The 22506-nt window shown below is 44.2% G+C and overlaps 1 protein-coding gene across 2 annotated transcripts in view; it reads right to left on the reverse strand.

The window, feature by feature from the left end:
* Positions 1-2245: 2245 nt before the first annotated feature.
* Positions 2246-22506, reverse strand: part of Atg9 (autophagy-related protein 9) — a 106111-nt gene continuing 85850 nt past the window's right edge. For both annotated transcript variants that reach the window (XM_037429715.2, XM_075884750.1), the window contains exon 19: positions 2246-2785. In XM_037429715.2, the coding sequence (XP_037285612.2) occupies position 2785 (1 nt within the window). In that variant the 3' untranslated portion in view covers positions 2246-2784. The remainder of the gene's footprint in view (positions 2786-22506) is intronic.

The raw sequence follows: 22506 nt of genomic DNA on the forward strand, positions 1-22506 counted from the left end.
ACGAAAAGTGATGGTGGACGTCAAGGCAAGTGTTGCCAAATGCCATTATGATGTAAAACACTGCCTCGTGATGTGATCATTGCATGATATATTGCCAAAATTTTTGATGACATCATGAAGTCATTGATCCCTTTTTCTTCCTATCTGCTGTCTTTCATGCCCCTTCATCTCTCATTGAAATTAAATTTTCTAACCACTGAAATTGCCACCATCTCTAGCATCCCCACATATATGGACGTCGTCGAGTGTATGTTACTTGAACGTTACCATTGTTACATGGTACTATTTTTAAGTGTAGGGTAAAATGTTGGATAATAAATAAAATTACGTAGGCTAAAGTTAGGCAATCTTGACTTTGGTGTATGGTATTTTCCAAAAGCTGGTTGGCAACACTGCTACCATCGAGCTGTCACCGTGGGCTTTTTGCACAAGCAGTTCGAATAATTAGCAGCAAACACAATGCTACTGCAGCTTTTGGCTGTCGCTATTTTACAATTCTAGACATCAAAAGACTGAACTACTCCTCATTTTTTAAAACTTCCCGAGTTTTAAAGGAATGATTTGAGTATGGACGTCGCTTCGTTGAATGGAGTTTAACTCGCACTGTGGTAGTCAATAGTCCCCATGAGAGACTTTCTATTTATGACACCCAATGTGAACTGCGGGAAAAGGGGTAAAGCATTCACGAAGAACACAATAAGAACCTCGACCATCTATGTCTCATAACACATACATTGCTCATTTGCCCTTTGTGTCTTACGACAACCTTCATGTTCTGACGGCATTGGCCAAAGCACTGCTGTAATGTTTGCATAAATTTGTAAATTTACTATGACAAAAAATGTGGACACAAGTCAATTGGGAGAAGTACACTTTAGGCACAGAGCAGCACAGATTTCATTGTAACAAGCTTGTAAGTGTTCAGGATTGCAATAGATGTGTAGTCGAGAGCTGTACTTTTGCACGTGTTACAACTGTTTAATGTCGAGAATAATTTTTTACCCGAGTGTACCTACATAGACTACCCCTGCAACTGAAATAAATCGTGCTGCCATCGATCTTCAGTTTATTTTGACTCGACAGCTGGAGTCTCCACGATGCGGATACTGAGAGTTCTTACGAACGAAGGTGGATTTTCAAGATGGGCCAGAAACGTTAAGCCAATTCAAAGGGCAGTTTACCTTAAGTAAGGGTTTACGTTCTGTAAAAACCCACGCATGCACAGATTCGATATGGTATATCGTAACATAAAGAAGTATACGTACAAGCTAAAAGCCCCTAATAGCACTGGCTTTTGATGCCAAGTCATTTGACGGCTGCCAACAGCTGGACCTAAACGCATTTCAAGCTTAACATGCAACTTCTAAGGAAAGCAACTTGAAGGTGTGGTTAATCGTTATCAGGCTGACAAAGCTTGACTTTGCTTTCAGACAGTCACGGGTCAATATATGTACATCATGAATCAATGTTGGTGCCCAAGAGAGTGGTGTAGGCAACGCAAGAATCATTCTTTATTCTTTGAAATAGCTCTTATAAATAAGCTATCGCTGTACAAGAGGATACAGCACTTGCCAATGTAATCAAAGAGCAAGGCCTTCTTTACATTAAAATCTGCTTCGGTCACAAGACCACACAAAGTACACTGGCAGCTGGCTTAACACCACCGAAATGACTAACAGCCCTTCTTTCTTCTGCTGTGAAAACTGGCCTCACACACACGAAATGACGCTGCCCTTCAGAGAATTTACATGGGAAAGAAAAAGGAAGGTTGAGGCCACAATTTGCACGCATCCGCAACAAAAGGCCTTCCGTCGGATCTTGGTGAAATCCATCTTTTGCAAGAAATGTTACGGCACACACTGTCCACTTGCGAGCAGTTTGTAAAGGCTGCAAAAACACTAGCACACATGAATGAGGGCTGTTCCAGGTGTGTTGTGCGCATGAAGAGCGATGCTTGTTCCTCTTCAAAAGAAAACGAGTTCGCAGTGAGCACTGTACAATATGAGGTCTTGCATTTGTGAACTAAAAGGCTAACGAGCAGTCTGTTTGGCCTGCAGATGAAGCCATAATAAAAGGAGTAAAACTAATTTGCCTTTTAAAATTTCCTATGATCGGCTCACAGTCACTGTTCTGGCATGAAAGAGAGAGAAGGTTCACAAGCACAGGTCTGACACTGCAGCCACAGAGACCAAAGCACTGCGTTTGTACTGCGCCTACGACAGCACACAGAAGACACCCAGTTGGGATGATTTTCTTTCTCTACAAGCTCACATCCACCGAGCAAGAGGCAAGAAAAAAAAATATCTATAAAGGAGCATTTGCACGCTGCTTGGCAACGATGCAGTCTGCAACAGCATGGTGACTCTCAGTGCACAGAAAACGAGGCAAATATGCACACACACACACAGACACACAGTTCATCTTTGAGTAGCGTGTAGCACCATGTATCAGTTTCTTCAGCACGATCCAGCAGGATGCACCACATTTTGAAAGCCAATGATGCATCGGAACCGAGCAGGAGAAAAAAAAAAAAAGGTGGCCAGGGAAGCAGTAGTCATGCACATCAGTGTGGTATCTTGCATGCTCCTCAACTTCAACGGCAATTCACGTCCCAGGGATGAGTCGTCAAATCCGTTTATCTGTCCTGCTTAGTGTAGGAAGCTGCTGAGATGGAGGGCACAGTGGCTGCCAAATCGGCAGTCTGCAACAGATGTGGGGGAGGAATGCGCTTCAGACTAGATCCGCACTGTCTTCTCCATGGACAAAGGGCCTTTTCTCTTGCCATCTAGTGAAAGTAAAGGAAGAAGGAGTGTTGACCATGGATTACTGCTCGTGTGAAATACCACTGCTGTAGCACACACAACACATCACCGCCTTAGAACTTCACGTGCTGACGCTACAAACTTTACAACAGTTAAAGAGAAATGCGAGTCACCTATTAACACCTGCTTTGCCCTGAAGATCTTTCACTACTATATTTTGCAAGTGAAGACCATGCCATTAATTTAATATTTTCATTTCGTGTACCTCTATAATATTATCATGGCTGACAGAAACCAACATCCCAATTGAAACTAATTAATTTTCCCAATATAAATGCTAAGCACGTACAGTGGAACTTTGATTATACGACCCGCATTTTACGACGAATCGGTTTTGGTCCTAGCAAAATTCCTATAGAAATAATGTATTAAATACCTTGGTAATACGCGAGTTTTACACTGACCCCGCATCCTTATGACGACTTTCAGTTTTCATCCAAAAGGGAAAAAAACCACCTTTACTCGAATCAAACGTCTAAATATCGGACTACAAAACATGAACTTGCATTTCCCTAGGTTTACAATTAGAAAAAAGGAGAGTTACAGGATGTTTTAAATTGGAAAAGTAATTCCCCTGGAAGTTCATGCACTTCTACATATGCCTCAAATATGGGCGTACATTACAGGGGTTGTTACCTAGTCAAGCTCTATCCACACAGAGTAGCTGGCTGAAAAGCTGACATTGTCACGTTTTCAGTCTGCGGAAACTTTTCCTGGTCAACATACAGCTGATTTCCTGCCTTTGTCGCACATTCAGTCACAGGCTTGTCCACGCACAAGGGCACGCCACAGCTGTTTTTACCGTGCAATACTACTTTCACTTGACTTCAACGTTCATAATAACAGCGGGACGTCACTCATTTCACTTCGCAAGCCAACAAAATACAACGCGCATAGCTAAGCCACACGGGAAGGCATTCTACGCAAGCTTGTGGTCTGTCCTCATTCCGTGATAGCGATGACACTGTGACTCTCCTAACGAGAGGCTGCTGGCAAAGCAGTTTCAGTTTCCTTTTCCTGCATAGGCAATTTTCTAACTATGTTCATCAGTAGAAAGATGTGCATTGGATTGGATTTTTTTTTCCAAAGTTGAGAATAAAGATTCACTCGCACCTCCTCAAACTAAGTAAGAATGCCATTAGCTGCCACTGGCAAGAATAATTTATTCTACCTCCATTGAAAGGTGTGAAGTCATGCCGTGGGCTTGTTTAGGCTGTCTGTGCCAGTTTTTTTAGGCAACGCTCAGTGTCACAGCCTATAATCTTAGTTTTTCAATTATATGATGCCCCAATTACACAACAGCTTTGCATCGTCCCCTGAAAGACACATAATCGGGGTTCCACTGTAACTTTGAAAATTTTAGGTGGTTGGATTGCTTTTTCGAACTACTGCGTACAATGCTGCTCCATGAATTATTGGCTGCTACGGAAGCTAGGACAGAGTTCAGGACATCTTCACGTGTTTCATGCCTGTTCTAAACATATCTCAGCACACTGAAACCTTGATATAATGAACTCTGATATAACAAAATGTCAGTTATAACAAAGCACACAAAGAATAGTCTTGCAATAATTTGGAATATACAATAGTGTTAGGAATATACCTATGTAATAAATTTTCGAATATAACCAACTTATTTTCATGTAAGATGCAAATTTGTTATATGAAAACTTGAGTGTAGTTGTTGCTTTACTTTAGAACACTGCACGGGCCAATTTTTCCAACCCAAGCTTGATTGATGATTTGATGTTTGGCGTTTTGTGGTGCAAGGGCCATTCAATGGCCAAAGAGCGTCAAGTCATGAGACTAGAGATTTCAACAATGATTATGATAAGTGGCTGTATAAGGGCCTTAAAATTCCTCGCGCTCTGGCGGTTAAAAAATACAGAAGTGTTAAGGTCATGACAATGATGTGAAATGTGTGTAGTGTGAATGAATGGCAAAAGTTCCTGATAATAAAACCATGGTAGACATGTATGGCATTAGCACAAGTGCCTCGATCATTCACATCCTTGTGTCCAAGAGCCGCGAGGCAAGTGCTTTCTTCAATGTAGTTATCGCAGCAGCGACCTCTTTTCAGAGAGGTCATGCTGCGGGGATGACTGAAAATATGCCATGAAAACTATTTACATCTTTTAAAAACGTGAGAAATGATTGATAGCTCAAAAGCAGTTTTCTACCTATAAACATCGTTGGGTGCAAGGGAATTTGATGGTGAAAGGGAAACAGAAAGTGTTTTCTTCTAATTACATCCCATTCTTTGCACTGTATTAAAACATGAAGCACGGTGAGAGGTTCACCACACTTTTCACAGAGAAGGGTATCGCCACCAGACAAAAGGTGTGTGTGTACTGTGTGTATGTCCTATTTGATCTGGTAAGTGTTCATTCTCTGTAGCGCGACTTCGATATTGGCGGCCAATTCGCGATAAGTGGCTTGATCAGGTGAAGTTGATTTTTTCTTTGCTTATCCCCCAAATGCTGCCAATAATCCTGGATGTTTCGTTTAATGAAGGGTTTGAGGTCAAGTGCAGGTACAGATATAGATGTATTAATGGTGGCATTCTCGTGGGCGAAAACAGCGAGCTGATCCGTTAACATGTTTCTTTGAATCTCGCAATGTCCTGGCACCCAGCAGACTATGACATACTGTTGCTGTGCATAGATCGTGCATAGAAGTCAGTAGAAAGAGACAAGGATAGGATTCGTGTCTTTTTCAAGGAATTTCGGAGCTGTGACCACGCTTAGAAAATCAGTATATATCACAGATTTTGAGAGTTTCCATTCTTCTATATATATGATGGGCGATAATATTACGCATGCCTCTGCAGTGATGATGCTCATATTGGGGTGCAGAAGACCTACACCTGAAAAGGATGGACCAACCGCGGCATAGGACACAGAAGTGAGAGTCCTTGAGGCTTCGGCGACAAATTCCGGACATGGATATTTATGTTGGAGTTCAAGGAAGTGCGTATAAATATGTGCAAGACATGCATTTAGTAACTTTAATAAAGGACATATAATCTATGAGCTGCCACTGTTATTGTGGGACATATACAGCGGGAGCAGCCAAACGGTGTTCACAAAGGGGCACACCCATTTCTTCGGCTAGACTCCTCACACGAAGTGCGTAGGGCAGTCTCATGGCAGGGCGGTTTCGAAATAGAACAGAACTGGACAAGTTATTTATGGTGGAGTGTATGGGGTGTTAGTTGCTTGCATTTATTTTAAGAATAGAAAGGATAGGTAGGATCTCTAGAGAAGTAGTGACCACTCATCGATTCAACGTGCAGACTTTCTACAGGGCTAGTTCAGAAAGCATTCGTAGAAAGACCAATTCCAAGACGGTGAACAAGGTCGAGCATTTTTAGGGCAGTTGGTGTTGCGGACTGGTATATTATTGCACCGTAATCTAGGCACGTATCGGGTTTTTGTATAGATTCACGAGACACTTTTTGTCACTACCCCATGAAGTGCGTGACAATAGCTTTAGAATATTCAAGGTTTTCAAGCATTTGTTTTTTTAGGTACTTAATATGTTGTATGAATGTTAGTTTGCTGTCTAATATCAGGCCTAGGAATTCATGCTTACATTTAACAGACAAACATTGAACATGCAGGTGAACGTTCAGATCAGGATAAGGGGCTCTCTCTCTGGAGAATGAGACAAAAGTGCTTTTTTGTGGGTCAAGTTAAAACCAGTTTTCATCTGCCCATTTCGAAAGCTTATTCAAGCTCATTTCAACCTACCGTTCACACATTGAAAGGCTGGATGATTCAAAAGGCCACTGACCAGGCCCCACACCAAATTTCAGCGAGACTGTGAAAGTTGTTGGGTGTCCGATGAGAAACATTTTGCCACCAAATTTTTCTTAGTGGGTTCATTACGAGCTGAGAAAACAGTTTTTTTTTTTTTGAAGCGGCATGAAACGAGGATGAGAGGAGGCGAGCTTGAAACCCTTGCCGCTCCTCAGCGTAGCCTTCGCAAGCCAAATCGCTTCCCTACCCTCTCCGGCATCCAACGAAGAGGTCACGTGCACATGACGTGCACACTCGCGTGCCCAACTCTGTGCACGCGAGCGGCATTTTTTTTTTGTTGTTGTTGACCAGCATTGTTTTCAGGTCTACTGCCTATTTCTGCGGGATGGTTTGAAAATACTGGCTTAGACGCGGTACAATAGATGAGCACGATGAGTGCGCAAACGCGTACGAGCGTTCCACGGTTGTCGTCTGGCCGATGCACTGACTGCGGGGACACGAACACAAAACGCCGGCACATTAACCCCGCATCTCTTTCTAATTCACGTTGAGTTAAGTAATTTTCGCCATGTCATGTGCCACTGTCTGCAACGTCAGAGCAGAATCATCTACGTAGATGACCAACGTCGCTGCATTGCCATGTACGTAGGGCCCTAATCCTCTGGGTGCGTGACCGCAAAAGAAAGGAGGAGCAGTGTTCATCTTCAAATTTTATCCATTTCCGCGGCGCATAGTGTTGCAAGTTTTGGCAGACAATATCGTGACTGCCTCATCTATGCATTGCGCTTGTAAGCTCAAAATTGTCCAACCTGACGAGTGGCCCTTTAAAGCAAATTTGTACGTCATCAACATATGCGCAATGAAACACATTTCGTGGGACGAACATTCGCAAGGAATTCATTTGATTATAAAAAGTGTACAACTCAAGACACCTCCTTGTGGTACTCCTGTTTTTTGCAAAAATGTTTGTGACAGAGCAGTGGGAGAGCCCACTCTAACATGGAATGTCCAATCAGACAGCTAACTTTCAATCATACAGAAGATTCTGCCGTGCACACCTAAATCTGAGAGGTCTCCAAGTATTCCAAAGCACCACGTAGTGTCGTAGGCTTTTTGCATGTCGAGGAACACAGAACGAAAAGCGTCACGAATTTGTGCCTTGACACGCATAAGGTGGTCCGTGGCGAATTTTCCTTCTCTAAACCCGCACTGGTGTGGCTCAAGTAAATTGTTTGTTCCAATAAAGTATACCAGTCTTCTATTTATCATCTTTTCGAAGACCTTGCACAGACAACTGGTAAGGGCAATAGGCCTGTAATTGGAGGCCAATTGGAGGCTGTAATTGTAATTGTAAGGATGGGTCCTTGCCCTATTTTAGAATTGGGACAATAAATGGCTTCTTTCCAGGCAGTGGGCATCTCACTGGAAAACCAAACAGCGATATACAAAGAAAGGAGGACATTTTGTGTTTCAGAGGATATATGTTTTAGCATTTGATATATGACTCAGTTGGAACCTGTAGCGGATTTATTGCAGCAACTTAGCGATGCAGTAGCTCTGCTAAACGAAAGTGTTCATTGTATGCCTCCTGTTTTGTAGGTTTCCATTCTAGTTTCTGTTTTTCCATTTTTGTTTTGTATCGTGGGACGGCTTCTAAATAGTGCGACAAGCTCGACACCTGTTCGAAACAGGCGCCTAGGGAAATCGCCTGGTCTTCCAAGCTGTCCCCTTGTGTGTTTACTAGAGGGAGTGAATGTGGTTCTTTTTCTGTTACCCTGCTAACCATGTTACAGACTTCGCCCTCATGTGTGCCCGATTAAAACTTTCGTCAACTTTCTCTCCTGGCCTGCCGGCGCGTTCTTCAGCCTTCAGACTTTATTTTCTTAAAGCTTTCGAGAATCTCGGCTGTCGGAGACTCCCAAAGCAGCCCCCATGCTGTGTTTTGCTTCTGCACGCGTTTCAACACTGGGAGTTCCACCATGGCAAACGTCGTTTTCCAGAGTGTCCACTCGTTTGTGGAATGCATTTTGTTGCAGCAGCAATCAAAAAAGGCGTAAAATATTCGACAGCAACATCTATGCCTAAAGTGCATATGGCGGTCTAACCTGAATGAGCCATGGTATAAAATTGTTCCCAGTCGGCTCTGTTTATGAGCCATTTGAGAACCTGCAGTTGATAATCAGCTGATGTAGGTCTGCTTAAAACTATGGGAAAGTGGTCACTTCCATAAGAATTACTGACGACTTTCCATTGGAGTAGAGGCACAAGCGATGGAGATAGTATGCAAGGGTCAATGGAGGAACAGTTATTGTTAGCAAGATTATAACAGGTTGATTCTTTTCGATTCACGAGACGCGCTTGATGAGAGGAGGAACTGTTCCATCAGTCGACCTCGTGCGTCCTAACGAGAGTCACCCCACAGTTTGCTATGTTCATTTAAGTCTTCAAGAAGAAGGTAAGGTTCCGGAAGTTCATTAATTAAAGATTGGAAATCCATGTTTTTGCAGCTGACAGTTTCGAGGAATGTAAATGGTACAAATCGTGATCAGTTATTCAAAAAGAGCAGCTTGAACAGCCACTGCCTCACGAGATATTTGGAGTTGTAAGTGGGTGCATGCGATCCCTTAATTGACTATAATGGCTACACCTCCGGATGATGTCATGGCATCATCATGGTCCTTTTGAAAAATAATGTAGTTACGTAGAAAGTTGGTGTGTCTTGGTTTTAGGTGTGTTTCTTGTACACACAGCACTTTTGGTGAGTGTTTGTGTAAAAATTCTTGGACATCATCAAGATTCCTGAGAAGGCCTCCGACATTGCATTGTATAATTTGAGTGTTCATGGTGAAAATAAGGCAGTGCTGCGTGTACGAAAAGCAAGTGGCTGTTAAGGCGGGAAGTTTGAATTCAAGTAACAGGGCCGTCACCAAGCATCCTTATCTGCTTTCTTGTATTCTTAGTCTGTGTTCGCGAGTAGGCGGAGTAGTCTGAACTACAGCCGCTTTAGGCTCAGGCACCACAACCACTGGCTCGGTATGCGCAGGCGAATGGAGTGACGAGGGCTGGTGTGGCGGTGCCCCCCGATGCGCTGCATCTGCGTATGTTGGGCCATAGAATGGCGACTCTTTTTCTTGCTTCTTTAAAAGAAATGTTTTCCTTCCCCTTTAGCGTTATCTCTTTTCCTTTCTTCCAGTATGGACAGGAACGCAAATACGCGGCAAGATTTCCATCACAGTTTACGCAGTGCAGCTGTTCTTTGCAGTTCTCAGACACATGACCCAGGACTCCCGATTGTGCACAAGTCTGGTGACCACAACAGCCTTTAGAGCCATGGCCATACCTCTTACAATGGAAGCAATGATGGGGGTTTGGTATGTATGGCCTGAGAGAGGTCTTCGTGTACCCTGTTTGAATGGTTTCTGGCAGTTTACTGGAAGCAAATGTGAGTGTTATGTGTTTCGTTGGTATTTCCTTGTTGTCTCTTCCGATGATAATTCTCTGCACATTGGTCACATTTTAGCTCTTCCACCCCTCCAAAAGTTTAGTCTCGGTCAGGTCAAGGATCAAGTAAGTCTGTGTCAGATACCACTCTGCGAGTTGTGTTCATTGATCTGTGCGGTTTTACGATGATCGGTACACCACCGAAAGTTGAGAAGCCAACTAGCTTTTCAAATTGTTCTTTGTCCCGAATTTCGACGAGGAGGTCTCTCTCCACTAGTCATTTTGGTTACCTTGTATCCAGCCCCGAGAGTTTCGGTAGAACACCTGGCACCAACGAAAAGAGATACCGTATAAAACGGAATATAGGCCGAGATTTTTTCAATAAAATAATAAGCTAAAGTCGCCCCTCGTCTTATATAGCGGTGTCTAGCCGAAAGTGCGACGCTGTCTGGCAACATATGGCTTGCATGTGCTTGTGAAGCCAGACGTGGCCATATCCGCATCCAAATCCAATCGCAGTCTGTTTTCTTTGTGTTCGTGATTTGCTTCCGATCTGTTCCGAGTTTTCGCTCCGCTTGACATTGCGCTGCATTTTTAGTGTCCTTTTTTTTTTCGTTCACTGCATATGTCTAGCGGTGCGAGGAGGCAGTACTCAGCTGCGTTTAAACTAGATGTTGTTCAGTTTGCAGAAGCGAACGGGAATATGGCTGCTCAGCGCCGCTTTGGTGTATCAGAAAAAAGCATGCGCTATTGGAGGGCGCAGAAAGGGAAGCTGCAGATGTGCAATCATCGAAAAATGTTGTTTCGTGGACGAAGTGCTGTTCATCCGCAGCTAGAGGATAAGCTAGCGGACTTTGTGCGGGAAGTTCGTGCGCCCTTGCTACCAGTGATTGTGGATACCATTCGCAAGAAAGCCATGTTACTCACTCGGGAAGCTGGGCTCACGAGAGAAGAGTTTCGTGCACCGAACTCTTGGGCGCGTCGATTTATGCGACGCAAAGGATTTTCTCTCCGGCGGCGCACATCCATCTGTGAAAAGTTGCCGGAGGAGTTCGAGGACAAGCTCATAAACTTTCAGCACTTCGTAAATCGGCTTCGGGAGCAGAATGACTACATGATGGGGCAGATTAGCAAGGCCGATGAGACCCCCGTGTGGTTTGACATGCCTTCGTCGACCACGATCACACAGCGCGGCCCCAAGAATGTGAAGCTGCTGTCCACTGGCAACGAGCACTCGCGCTTCACCATCATGCTAGCATCCACGGCAGATGGTAGAAAGCTTCTGCCCTTCGTCATTTTCAAACGCAAGACAATGCCGAAGGAAGTGTTCCCACCCGGTGTTGTCGTTCGCGTCAACAAAAAGGGATACATGGACGAGGCCATGATGCTCGAATGGATACGAGTGGTGTGAAACCGTCGGTCAGGTGCACTGCTGCGTCTTCGCAGCATGCTGGTGTTGAATGCGTTTCGTGGCCACTTGACCGACGCAGTGAAACGCGCACTCGGCGACGGAAAAACGGACCTTGCCGTGATACCAGGTGGTATGACGTCCACCCTCCAGCCGTTCGACGTTGTACTAAACAAGCCGTTCAAGGACCGAGTGCGGCTGGAATACTAAGAGTGGATGTCCGGCCACAACCCCAGGACACCGACGGGCCGCCTACAGAGGCCTCCGCTTGCGACAGTTTGTGGCTGGGTGCTTTCCGCCTGGCGCTCTTTGCCGGATTCAATGGTGAAAAATTCTTTCAAGAAATGTTGCATCAGCAACTCGCTGGATGGCACTGAAGACGACGCACTGTGGGAGACGGCCAGCGATAAACTCTCGTCTGCAGAAGACAGGGGTGCTTCGTCAGACGAATAGGAGCAGTTGCGATGGTGGTAGAGGGGAGCTCCGACGATCGGGACGCGGTGCACCCAATTCGCAAATAAATGTGGTTCGGCAGTTTTGGGTTGTTTTCCTTTTTTTTTTCTTTTTTGGTAACCTGAACTTGGGGGGGTGGACCTATGTTCCCACTCGACCTATAGTCCGGTTTATACGGTACTGTCCTGGCTTGCTTTCCAGTTTTCTAAATGTGAATGACGTGAAAGTGAGTAAATGTTTCTATTGGCTACTTGAAAAAATTTATGTCATCAGTGCATACCCGCTTCAAGCCAGTATGATTGGTAAGTAGGGGGAATGCTCCATGCATGCCGGTCTTATTTTTATTCAGCAGCGTTGGCGACCACCCACCATGGAGCCCGAGGGGACGCTACAAGTTTGTGAATACAGTAAAATCTCGGTAGAACCAACACTACATCAAAGAAATTTTCAGATTAATGAACTTTTAAAAAATCCTGTGCCGACTGCTAATAGTTTCAATGTAAAATTATTTCATTACTACGTACTTCAGAATACCGAACTTTTCAGAAAAAAGAGCACTAATTTAGTTCGGCATTATATTAACAATACCTCAGTGCTACTAAATCATGTTCTGAAATACATCGCGACCACTGGAGTGCTATGCAAGCAGACGACACAGCAAACGAATGCCTTGTTTTTGGGAAGACGTGGGACGGTGCAGAGAAAAAAAAAAATGAAAGACTTTCTTTTTTTTTTGTTGAGATGCCGACGCTGCAGGTTTACAAGCGTGGAGGCGAGGGCAACACGGGAGGGCAAGGCCAGCGAGGCAGAGTGGGAGTTGCGGAGCAGGAAGCATGGGCACGGAAAACCTAAGACAGCGAAGGAGCAGAAAACAAAAGGCGAGAAATATTCTTATCTTTGTTCCTTCTACATGTGCTCTAGGAGGCCTTGGCAGTCGTGTTCCGCTCTTTTCGATGATTACTTATCGCATCCGCAAGGCAAGTCGGCACTCGCGCTGCGGTGCTACTACAATGAGTTCATTTCTGCTTGCAACAAAGAAGCAAAAGCAGCTTTCGCTAAGCGAGAAAGTGGATATTCTTCGACAAGTGGAAGGCAAAAAGCAGGATGTCATGGTTAAAGAACTTGGAGTGGCACGTTCCACAATTGCCCAGTCCTGAATGATAAGGACAAAGAAATGAAGTTCCAAGATCAGTCGCAACTTGCCCCCTCAAGGAAGCGACTGCGGCTTGGCAACTTCCAGCCGATAGACTCTGCGGTGCTCACATGGTTCAAAGACTCAAGAGCCCAGATGTGCCAGTGTAGGGCCCACTGATTCAGGAGAAGGCGTGACAGTTTGCTGCAATTTCGAATGTAACAGACTTCAAAGCATCTTCTGGTTGGCTTCACCGTTTTCACAGTTGGTGCTGCACACGTAAAAAAAAATCGCAGTCTTCTTTAGGTACTGTATTTACTCGCATAATCCTCGCACTTTTTTTGCCAGAAAACCGATGCAAAGTTGGGTGGTGCGAGAATTACGTGGGGAAAACTTTTCATGAAAACGCAGAGAGCAAAAAAGAAAACGAAGTGGCCGCAAACCAAGATTTTCACACCAGCAACTTACCGCAAGTTTTAGGAAGTACTAATTAGAACTTACCTCAACAATAAAAGCAGAGGTTCAACACAAGGCAAGATTTATTTGAGACACAAAAAGTGGAAAGCAAATAGTCGAGAAATAGAATACCACATGCGAAGCTTGTGGGCGTTGCGGGCGTAGCGGTAGGGTTTGTCGCTTAACAGGAGCCCTCAAAATATAAGCGTAGGACATCAGTATTGGGCTGATGGCTATTTAACAGAATCGTCAGCAGTTTTCTTCAGAAGAAATAAAGTTTACCATCAATCCCAGTTTTAGGCACACGGCAGTCCCAACGCGTCTTGGTGGCTTTCAGCTGCCGTCACCAGTAGCGAACACAAAACTCATAGGCTCCGAAGGGCCTACCGGTGGCCCTGTTGCCGTTGTTTAGCGCATGATCTATCACTTGCAACTTGAAGCAGCCGTGTGGCTTCAGTATCGCCCCATAACGTGCCAAGATTATCGACACAACATACAAAATACGCCGCAACACGCACTGGCCACTTCGGCTTGGCTTGGATTGGATTGAATCTCTGTGCAATGGTACGCTTGATGCTTAAGAGATGGCGCTAGATGGCGCACACTATCATCATTAATGGCTAGAACAAGTAGACGACATTATTGCAGCAGTTTTCGGAGGTGCGATAATTACTCGAGGAAAAAAAAATGCATTTTTCTCGAGCGATATTGGGGGTGCGAGAATTATGCTAGTGCGAGGATTAGGCGAGTAAATACGGTGAACGTGCACTTCTTGGTGTTCACTTGTGCATTTTTTTTTTCTTGTGAAAAACGAGTTTAAGTACCCACCGTTGTAAAGGTAAGTCGTTTTGGTTGGTATAAAATAAGTATTTATCGTTATTTTCGAGCTTTCAACATAACGACCTTTCAAGATAATGAACAAATTGCCACGGCCCCCAGAAGTTCGTTGGTTATACTGAAATTTCACTTTACTAAAAAAAAACTTGCAGACGCCAGTCGTACATCCCTACCATAGCCCAATGCACCTTGACCAAGGTAGGCTATTTGCACAAGGTTAACCCTCACCGCAAGGAAAATTGGAAGTAAAAGGAAGAAAGAAGAAGACATGAAAAACAAAAAGTGATGGCAAAGGCAAAGATGTAAAGAGAGAGAGAGAGTGATAGGAAAAGGCGACTGCCGATTTCCCCAGGATGGGTCAGCCCAGAGGTGCCGTCTAAGAGAAGCCGGGACCAAAGGGGTGTGTTGCCTCTGCTGGAGGGGTCTTAAAGATCCAATTATCCGGCGTCGACTCAACCCTCAGGATCTCCTTTTCCACGAACACGGCTCAGCCACGCATGGCTAGGCGTGAGAGAGGTCAAAACCCCCCGTTAGCTCGGGTCTGTGGTTTTGCTACACACCAAACGCCTGTTTCCTCAGACACCCCTGCGGGGAACCCAAGACCGAGCCCAGCCTGAAAACTTCATGCTCCGGCCTGCCCAAGCCCAGCCCGGCCCCGGCCCGAACTGTTTGGGCCCTGCCCGGCCCGTTTCAGCCAGTTATGCCTTGAACATAAATAAGGTACTGTCCACTCTTCGGTTACAGTGAAGATACCCGTCTCACACAGGATATATTCTTGTGAGTGTTCTGGAACATCTTAAAGTGCGACAACTTTCAATGGTGTTGGCCTCGACATACCGTGGCGCCACCTATGTGATGACGTCACTCATAGAATGTTGGGTTGTGTCATCTGCTAAAACACAGAATTTTTTCTGCTTTTGCCACCACCTGCTTCTGTTGTGGACACCATGCGTGCTTCTCTTCGTTTTGAAGCTGATTACTTAAACAAGCGGCATGACCTAATAATACAGGCAAGCAAACCACAAATCCATGCCTCCAGTGGCACTCTCATGTCTAATTTGCATCGTAAAATTGCGACCAAGAGACAGTCGACGTCATGGGGGAAGGGGTAAGCAGTGTACGAAAGCTAAGCTCTGCGATACTACTTGCACGCGGCACAATTGCGCCTGTATTACTATTGCAAAATATTTGTACAGTAATATAATTGGAGTCATAACTGGCTGTCTCATGTATGCAGTGCTAACCACACAATCTTATTTTTCCATTTCAAAGAACGGCTACAAAAAATTGCCACATTTTATTTCTCAAGTTTTGTTATCGCCCCAAAACACTACACAATTCTTAGCGCAAACCGCGCCTGCAGTTTTCGAGAAGCTTCCGGACTTTAGTAGATCATTTCGATAAGATCACGCCCACTCTGCGAACTGTACAGATTATTCTGGAACCTACGCCACCGCCAGAAATAACGCTAGAACATTCGATGGCAAGAGTATAAATGCCGACGCACTTCGCCGCTTTTGAGTAGTTGATCGACGGCCGACGCTCCATTCGCCGCTATCAGTCCAAGACTGCTACCGTAATCGGACTTTCCGTTTACCGGGCACAGGTTCGCCCAAATAAACAGTTAAATTCCAACACAAAGTCTCCTGTCTTCGGCCACGTCATGACCCCAGGACATGACGAAGAATGGCCGAAGAATGGAATGCTGCGTTTTCTGGATTTGCAGCTGTCATTCCAACAAAAACACGTGTGTTGGATGTTTTCCCCTAGGACCGCGAAGCCGCTTCTTGATTACAGCTCTGGGCACTCTCGCCTAGTAAAAAATGGCATTGCCATGACGTGCCTAAAAACGGCGTTGGACAGATCATGCCCACATCTCATGGAGACAAGTTTTTTCGCGCAGGTGGAAAGACTAAGAGACGCGGCGTTTCCTGATAGTGTCTTAGCTGCTGCTTGCGAAAAAATAAAAAAGTCCATTAAGCAACGGCCTGGGACAGGCCTAGACACGAATGTCCCGCAGGGAAGAAAAAGAGTGTCAAAAATCCCGTATATCCACTGGCTTTCGCACGGCCTTAAGAGAGTGGCTTCGAGGTATGGGGTGGATCTCGTGTTCTCCGCAGAAAACAAGGTGGGCCGCATCTGCTCAGCGGTTGGTAAGAAGACAGGTAGGCCAAAGCAGTGTGAAAAAAGAGGATGTGCCATTAAGCACGTAAGACAGTTCGTTCCTTGCGCACGTGGTGTTGTATATAGAATACCACTGTCGTGCGGCAAGGCATACATAGGGCAAACTGGTAGATGCCTCAACGTGCGGTTGCGAGAGCACAGCAGCTCTTTAACAGGAAGGCCGTTCACGCATCTGGCGATGCATTGCAGAGGATGCGATCAGGGTAACTGTAAGCCGGTATTTGAGCAGACAACTGTAATCTACAGGCACAGGGGCTCAGCGGAGAGGGAGATTATAGAAGCCCTCTTTATCCAGAGGGAGGGGCCTGATTGCATCAGCCACCCTTCTATCAGTCTGCAGGAAGGGGAGATAGCCTATCTGCAACGTTACTTATAGGCATGCTGAGCACGTATTTTTAGTTTTTGGTCGATTCGTTGGGTTAAATTTGATGTCACTGCGGTATAAATGGTGTTTCCTGAATAAAAAATTCCAGTTGCTAGTAGCGCGTCGTCCCGTGTACTTCTTCTCTGTTGTGTGTCGTTTTTTTCGCGCCCCTTATCATCATGAACCAGCACCAACTCGCCCAACTTTTTACTTTACTGAACGTGAACGCTGCCTGCTGGAAGGCGTTGACAGTCTACACAAGGCTGCCCTGAAAGCCGATTCTGGGCGACAAGTGTGTGTGTGTGTTGCAACATGTAGTGACATATTTTAGAGACAATCAACTCTGTCTGATGCTTTCAGATAAGGAAGGTGGGTTTGTGGCCTTATCCAGGAACTCCTATAATGAAAAAGCTAGAGAAGCCATCAACAAGAACTTCAAGCCTGTAAAAGTGAGGCTATCTTAAGTCAAGAGAAATGTCTCTGTGTGTGAAGAAATTGGGTGCGAATCTTTGGCTAAACAGATAAGCAGAAGCAAAAAGGATTCCCTTACTGCTTTCTTCAGTGCTAAGACGCATAAAGCCGACGTACCTTTCCACACCATCATTAGTGAGCGTGGAACTTGGCAATATCAGGTTAGCAGTTTTTTGCTCAAAGCCCTAAAACTTCTTGAAGTTCATGACCCTTTCTTGACAAAAAATTCTGATGAAGTATTCGGGTTTTTCCAAGGAAACCATGAAATAGGCAACCTTTTTGCGTAGATGTAAGCGACCTTTTTTACTCGATTCCGCATCCGAAGCTACTTCGGGCAGTTAAGCAGTGTATAGAAGATAGTGGCGAAGCCACCTTTGTGTCTAAAACAAAGATGTCGTCCGCTAACTTTGTTACCCTCTTAGAAGCCTATCTCAACCACACTTTCGTTTCTTTTGAACATGGCATGTTTTTACAGAGGAAGGGCATTTGCATTGGGTCACGGGTAGCACCGATTTTATGTGACATCTTTTTATCATCCTTTGACCACGCACTACAAAGTGTTTTTACTTCATCTCTTCCATATGTTCTTAAAGTATTTAGATATGTAGATGATTTTTTAGTTGTTATTGACAATAAATCCCCTTTTCCTTTTCCTGTGATGGTTGAGCAGGTTTTAGATGTTTATAGAGCAAATTCTAAAGGGCTCATGTTTACTAATAGACTTCCGGAAGATAGCTCCTTGCAGTTTTTGGACCTTAACCTGACAATTTCGGCTGGTCACGTATGCTGTGCGTACCTCCCTCGGAGTAAGAAGGAGTTGTTACTTTATAATTCAGCGCATTCAAAGACTGTGAAGCGCGGAATCGCTCTATTTGCTTAGAGTTGGCACTACGCAGATCGTGTGAGCATGTTATTCAAGCTAGCTTTATGCGTCAACATCTAAGACTTTCCAAGGCCGGCTGCCCTCAGTCCATAGTTACTTCCGTGGTGGAATCCTTGCTGCAGAGGGTGAAAGGCAGAGTGTCTAATGCAAATGCGCGCTCGAAGGCGAGAGAGCGGGTTAAGCCTGAGGTGGTCTCGTATATACACTGTGTGAGCCATAACCTCAAGAAGGTGGCTTCCCGTTATGGTGTTCCGGTTGTTTTTTCAGCTCCCAACAAACTTGCTCAATTGTGCCCACGTATCACATGCGATGAGCAAAGGGGCTGCCAGAAGCAGCACACAAGACTTTTTAGGCGCTGTGCACAAGGCGTGGTATATGGGACTCCCGTAGGCTGTGGCAAGATCTATGTCGGTCAAACGGGGCGTTGCATAAATGACAGACTGAGGGAGCATGCCAATAGTTTAGGAAAAAGTGAGCATGCGCATCTTCCAGTGCACTGTAAAGCCTGCGGATGTGTGCCATTGTTTGAAAGGACTGTGATTCTTGGTAGGAGCAAAAAACAAACAGCTAGAGAGCGCTTGGAAGCCTAATTTATGAAAAAGAAAGGGCCCGATTGTATCAGTGAATCATCTATTGTGTTGTACGCAACAGAAATGCATTTTTTGGATAACATAGTGCCTTGTTCATGATGCTGTGCGATGTTTGTTGGCTGTGCACGCATGCGCAGTTTTGTCTTCTTTCCAGTGCGTTTCCTAGGCGGTCATTAAACAGTTGGTAGTTGGCGCTGTTCTGTCTTCTCTCCTGCTCTTCCTGCTTCACGTTATGTTTTTTGCGCCTCAGTCTTCTGCACCAAGTATGCGTTTACTTATTTGTTTGATATACACTAATTGGACAAATATACGCTTGCAGTTTACGAAACATTCTCTAGCAAGTTTTTACACATAACTCGTAAATTACTGGCATATTTTAAAGTAATTCGTACTAATATGCTGACATATCACTGTAGAATCGTTATACATTTTTTTTTTCACTGGCAGATGTAGAACTGGTAAATTTGGCACCTAGTTTGTTTTTCTGGTCGTTGAAAATTGAATTGTTTGAATGAAAAATGAAACATTGACAGCATCCTAGAAAACAAGCTTTCTATAAGCCAAAAACTTGAACTTTGTTTATCAATGCACCCTCTTTGGCCATCCCTAAATTTTGCATGAGTCTTTACGACATTCCGGAAAACTTAAAAAAAAAAAAAAAGAACAAGCATCCTCGTGAAATGCGCAGGCTACCATCGAGCAGAAGTGCAAGACATGCATCCAGAAATAGCAGCGTTTTCATGTTCACAACACTAGCCCTATAAAGCAAGAACACTGAAGTGAGAAGTCCCGAATGATGCTACTCGAATTCCTCCATCCGCCAGTTGACAAGGACATTGTAGTAAGAGTTGCCATGAATATATACATACATAATTATGAAGCAGCTAAGTGGACACTTTTTATAGCCAAAAAAAACACAAAGTATCGGCTCACTTGTAAACATGTTGCAGTTTGAGAATCGCATATGGGGTTAATAAACATATGTCTGGCAGAAATTATGCTGGTTGACACACCTTGTGTCTTAACCAGAAGGTGCACAAAGTGAGAAAAGCTGGACTCTGCAATATCAACTGAAGGCCAACAGGCCAGAACATGCAATACGCAAAAATGGACAGAGTGAGTTATAGTGACAACATTAAGTATTCCGCTTGCAATTTGAATAGGAGCTGCATTTCTAATTTGTGCTTGAAAGTCCGGAGAACCAGTGCACCGTGCTGCCTCGGTATTGAGTGAAGCAGTCATCAGATTGCTGTAACTCTCGGTTTGCTGCCTCTCAGCTGCTCCTAGCAGCCGTTATTCATGCTTTAAAATTCCAGTCTGTGTAATTAATAGGCATCCCTGCTTATTAATTATATGGTTATAACGAGGTAAAAGGAGTTGATACTACAAAGGCAGTACTGCCTTAGTAGTAACAAGTAGAACTACACAAGGATTCATAGAGGCACAGTCCATGCACGGGCCATACTTGCATGCGCAGCCTGTCAACGCAAACTGCCGCAACACAGCCTTGATTGACGAGGCCTCACAATGTCTAGCAGCGTATAGTTGCCATCTCACTCGCCTACCACTGTTCGTAGCAGGCGTTGCGTGTACGACTTTACTGGTGCTACAGACAGAAAAATACTGATACGTGTTTCACAGCATTTTCTGAGTCACTGTTACATGATTAGGCGCTTTCACCGGTAAGCTTTCTGCTGCACCTTAAAAATTGTTGCTTCTTTCAAATCTGAATTTGTTGCAACGCTAGAAGAGCTCGCAGCTGACCTAGTGAAGCAACTCGATTGACCTATTTCCTTCAGACCGCAGAACAACACGCCCTTTTGGAAACACCAAGCACTCGCGCTTTGCATTTGCTGCCTGGAACCAAGCAGTTGTGAATGGTTCTGGTTAGCCCTTCCTGGGCAGTGGGAAGCCAATACAGAGAAATCAACAGATCTTCCTTCTACAACGTCTGTTAAGGTTCTCAATTTCTTTAGACTGAGGTAAAAACCCAAATAGATTATCTGAAGTGCCACGAAACCACTAACTTAGTTTACATTGGTGCACCTTTAGCATAAAGAGGAAGCCGGGGAAAGTGAAGACGTTTGATCCACACAACTGCAAAACAATACGTTATGAGAGTTGGTTTCTAACATCCATATTTACAGCGCAAGATAATATCACGGAGAAAAAGGCACATTTGACATAAAGCCTTTCTCTGTCTCGTCACTTCACGATATAAATATGCTAACCAAAGTACCACAATAAACTCGCATTAAGACAAACTTTGTTGAGAAAAATTCTTGCTTAAGACGAACAGCACAAGAATGTTTGTTCGGCTTCCCGTACACTCAATGGCAAAAAGATCTGCTTGAGATGAACAAGATAACAGGCCTCTTCTGAAAAGACGAACTCTTACAGCGACCAACGACGACGGCGATTTTGCACAACAAACATTGTAGGCTTGATAGGACATTCAGGCGAACTAGAGAAAGCAAAACGGGTACAAAAGAAAAAAACTTTCTGGCGCAAGGACTCCAAGCAACAAATGGCAAAGCAGATTGCGACGTGGAGCAAGAAAGCGAGATCAGCAGCAAAGAAACATCAGCGCATAAAGCTGGTATATCCCTCACTTCATATAATCTCATATGAAACTGAAACCACGTTAGCGGCGCTAGCACTCCCATCAGAGGGGCGCACAATGGTGCCTGAGCACGTGTTGTGGTCAGTTCATGTTTCACATAGGGCCTGTTCCCAGTGAAATGAAAATTGTGAGGCTCTATTTTTATTATGAAAGCACATGCCAAAGGAAGTTCATTTTACACACTACTTGTGACCGTGAGTGGCGCAAACTGAGATCTTCAGCTTCACAGCTATGAAAAGATACTGTGAGCTGAGAACAAGAAAATATCCGAACTTCGAAAAAAGCTTGACTTTCTTAAACAACTAGGCATATATTAGCTTTGTCAAGCTAACAGCATGTAATGGAGGTGTATTATCTAAAAGCAACATCAAAGCCAGAAAAACAGGCTCAGGGAAGGTGAACAGCCAGAAGAAATCTTAGCTTCATTAGAAAGAAAATTGTGCTTGTTCCTCCCATTTTTTTTTCTTTTTCTGATCATGAAAATAGGGTGGTGCTACAGTTTTATTGTTAATCTACGAGAAAAATTTATTCACGAGCATATTAACTTGCAAAATCAATTGCTCATTATATTCATGCAAACACTTTACTTGAAGGCATAGTTTTTATCAAGCTGAGCCAAATATATGCTTTTTCTTGTTCCAATGGTGAACTGGCACTGGTGAACGTACATATTCTACATCTGGTTAATAAGCATTCTGTTGGAAGCAATTGCATTGTCCCATCATCTCTACAGCCAGAAGAAATCTTTGCTTCATTAGAAAGAAAATTGTGCTTGTTCCTCCCATTTTTTTTTTTTCTGATCATGAAAATAGGGTGGTGCTACAGTTTTATTGTTAATCTACGAGAAAAATTTATTCACGAGCATATTAACTTGCAAAATCAATTGCTCATTATATTCATGCAAACACTTTACTTGAAGGCATAGTTTTTATCAAGCTGAGCCAAATATATGCTTTTTCTTGTTCCAATGGTGAACTGGCACTGGTGAACGTACATATTCTACATCTGGTTAATAAGCATTCTGTTGGAAGCGATTGCATTGTCCCATCATCTCTTTGTTGCTCGTGTCTTTACTTTTTTT

Source organism: Rhipicephalus microplus, chromosome 1, assembly GCF_043290135.1.
Source record: "Rhipicephalus microplus isolate Deutch F79 chromosome 1, USDA_Rmic, whole genome shotgun sequence".
Taxonomy (NCBI): Eukaryota; Metazoa; Arthropoda; class Arachnida; order Ixodida; family Ixodidae; genus Rhipicephalus; species Rhipicephalus microplus.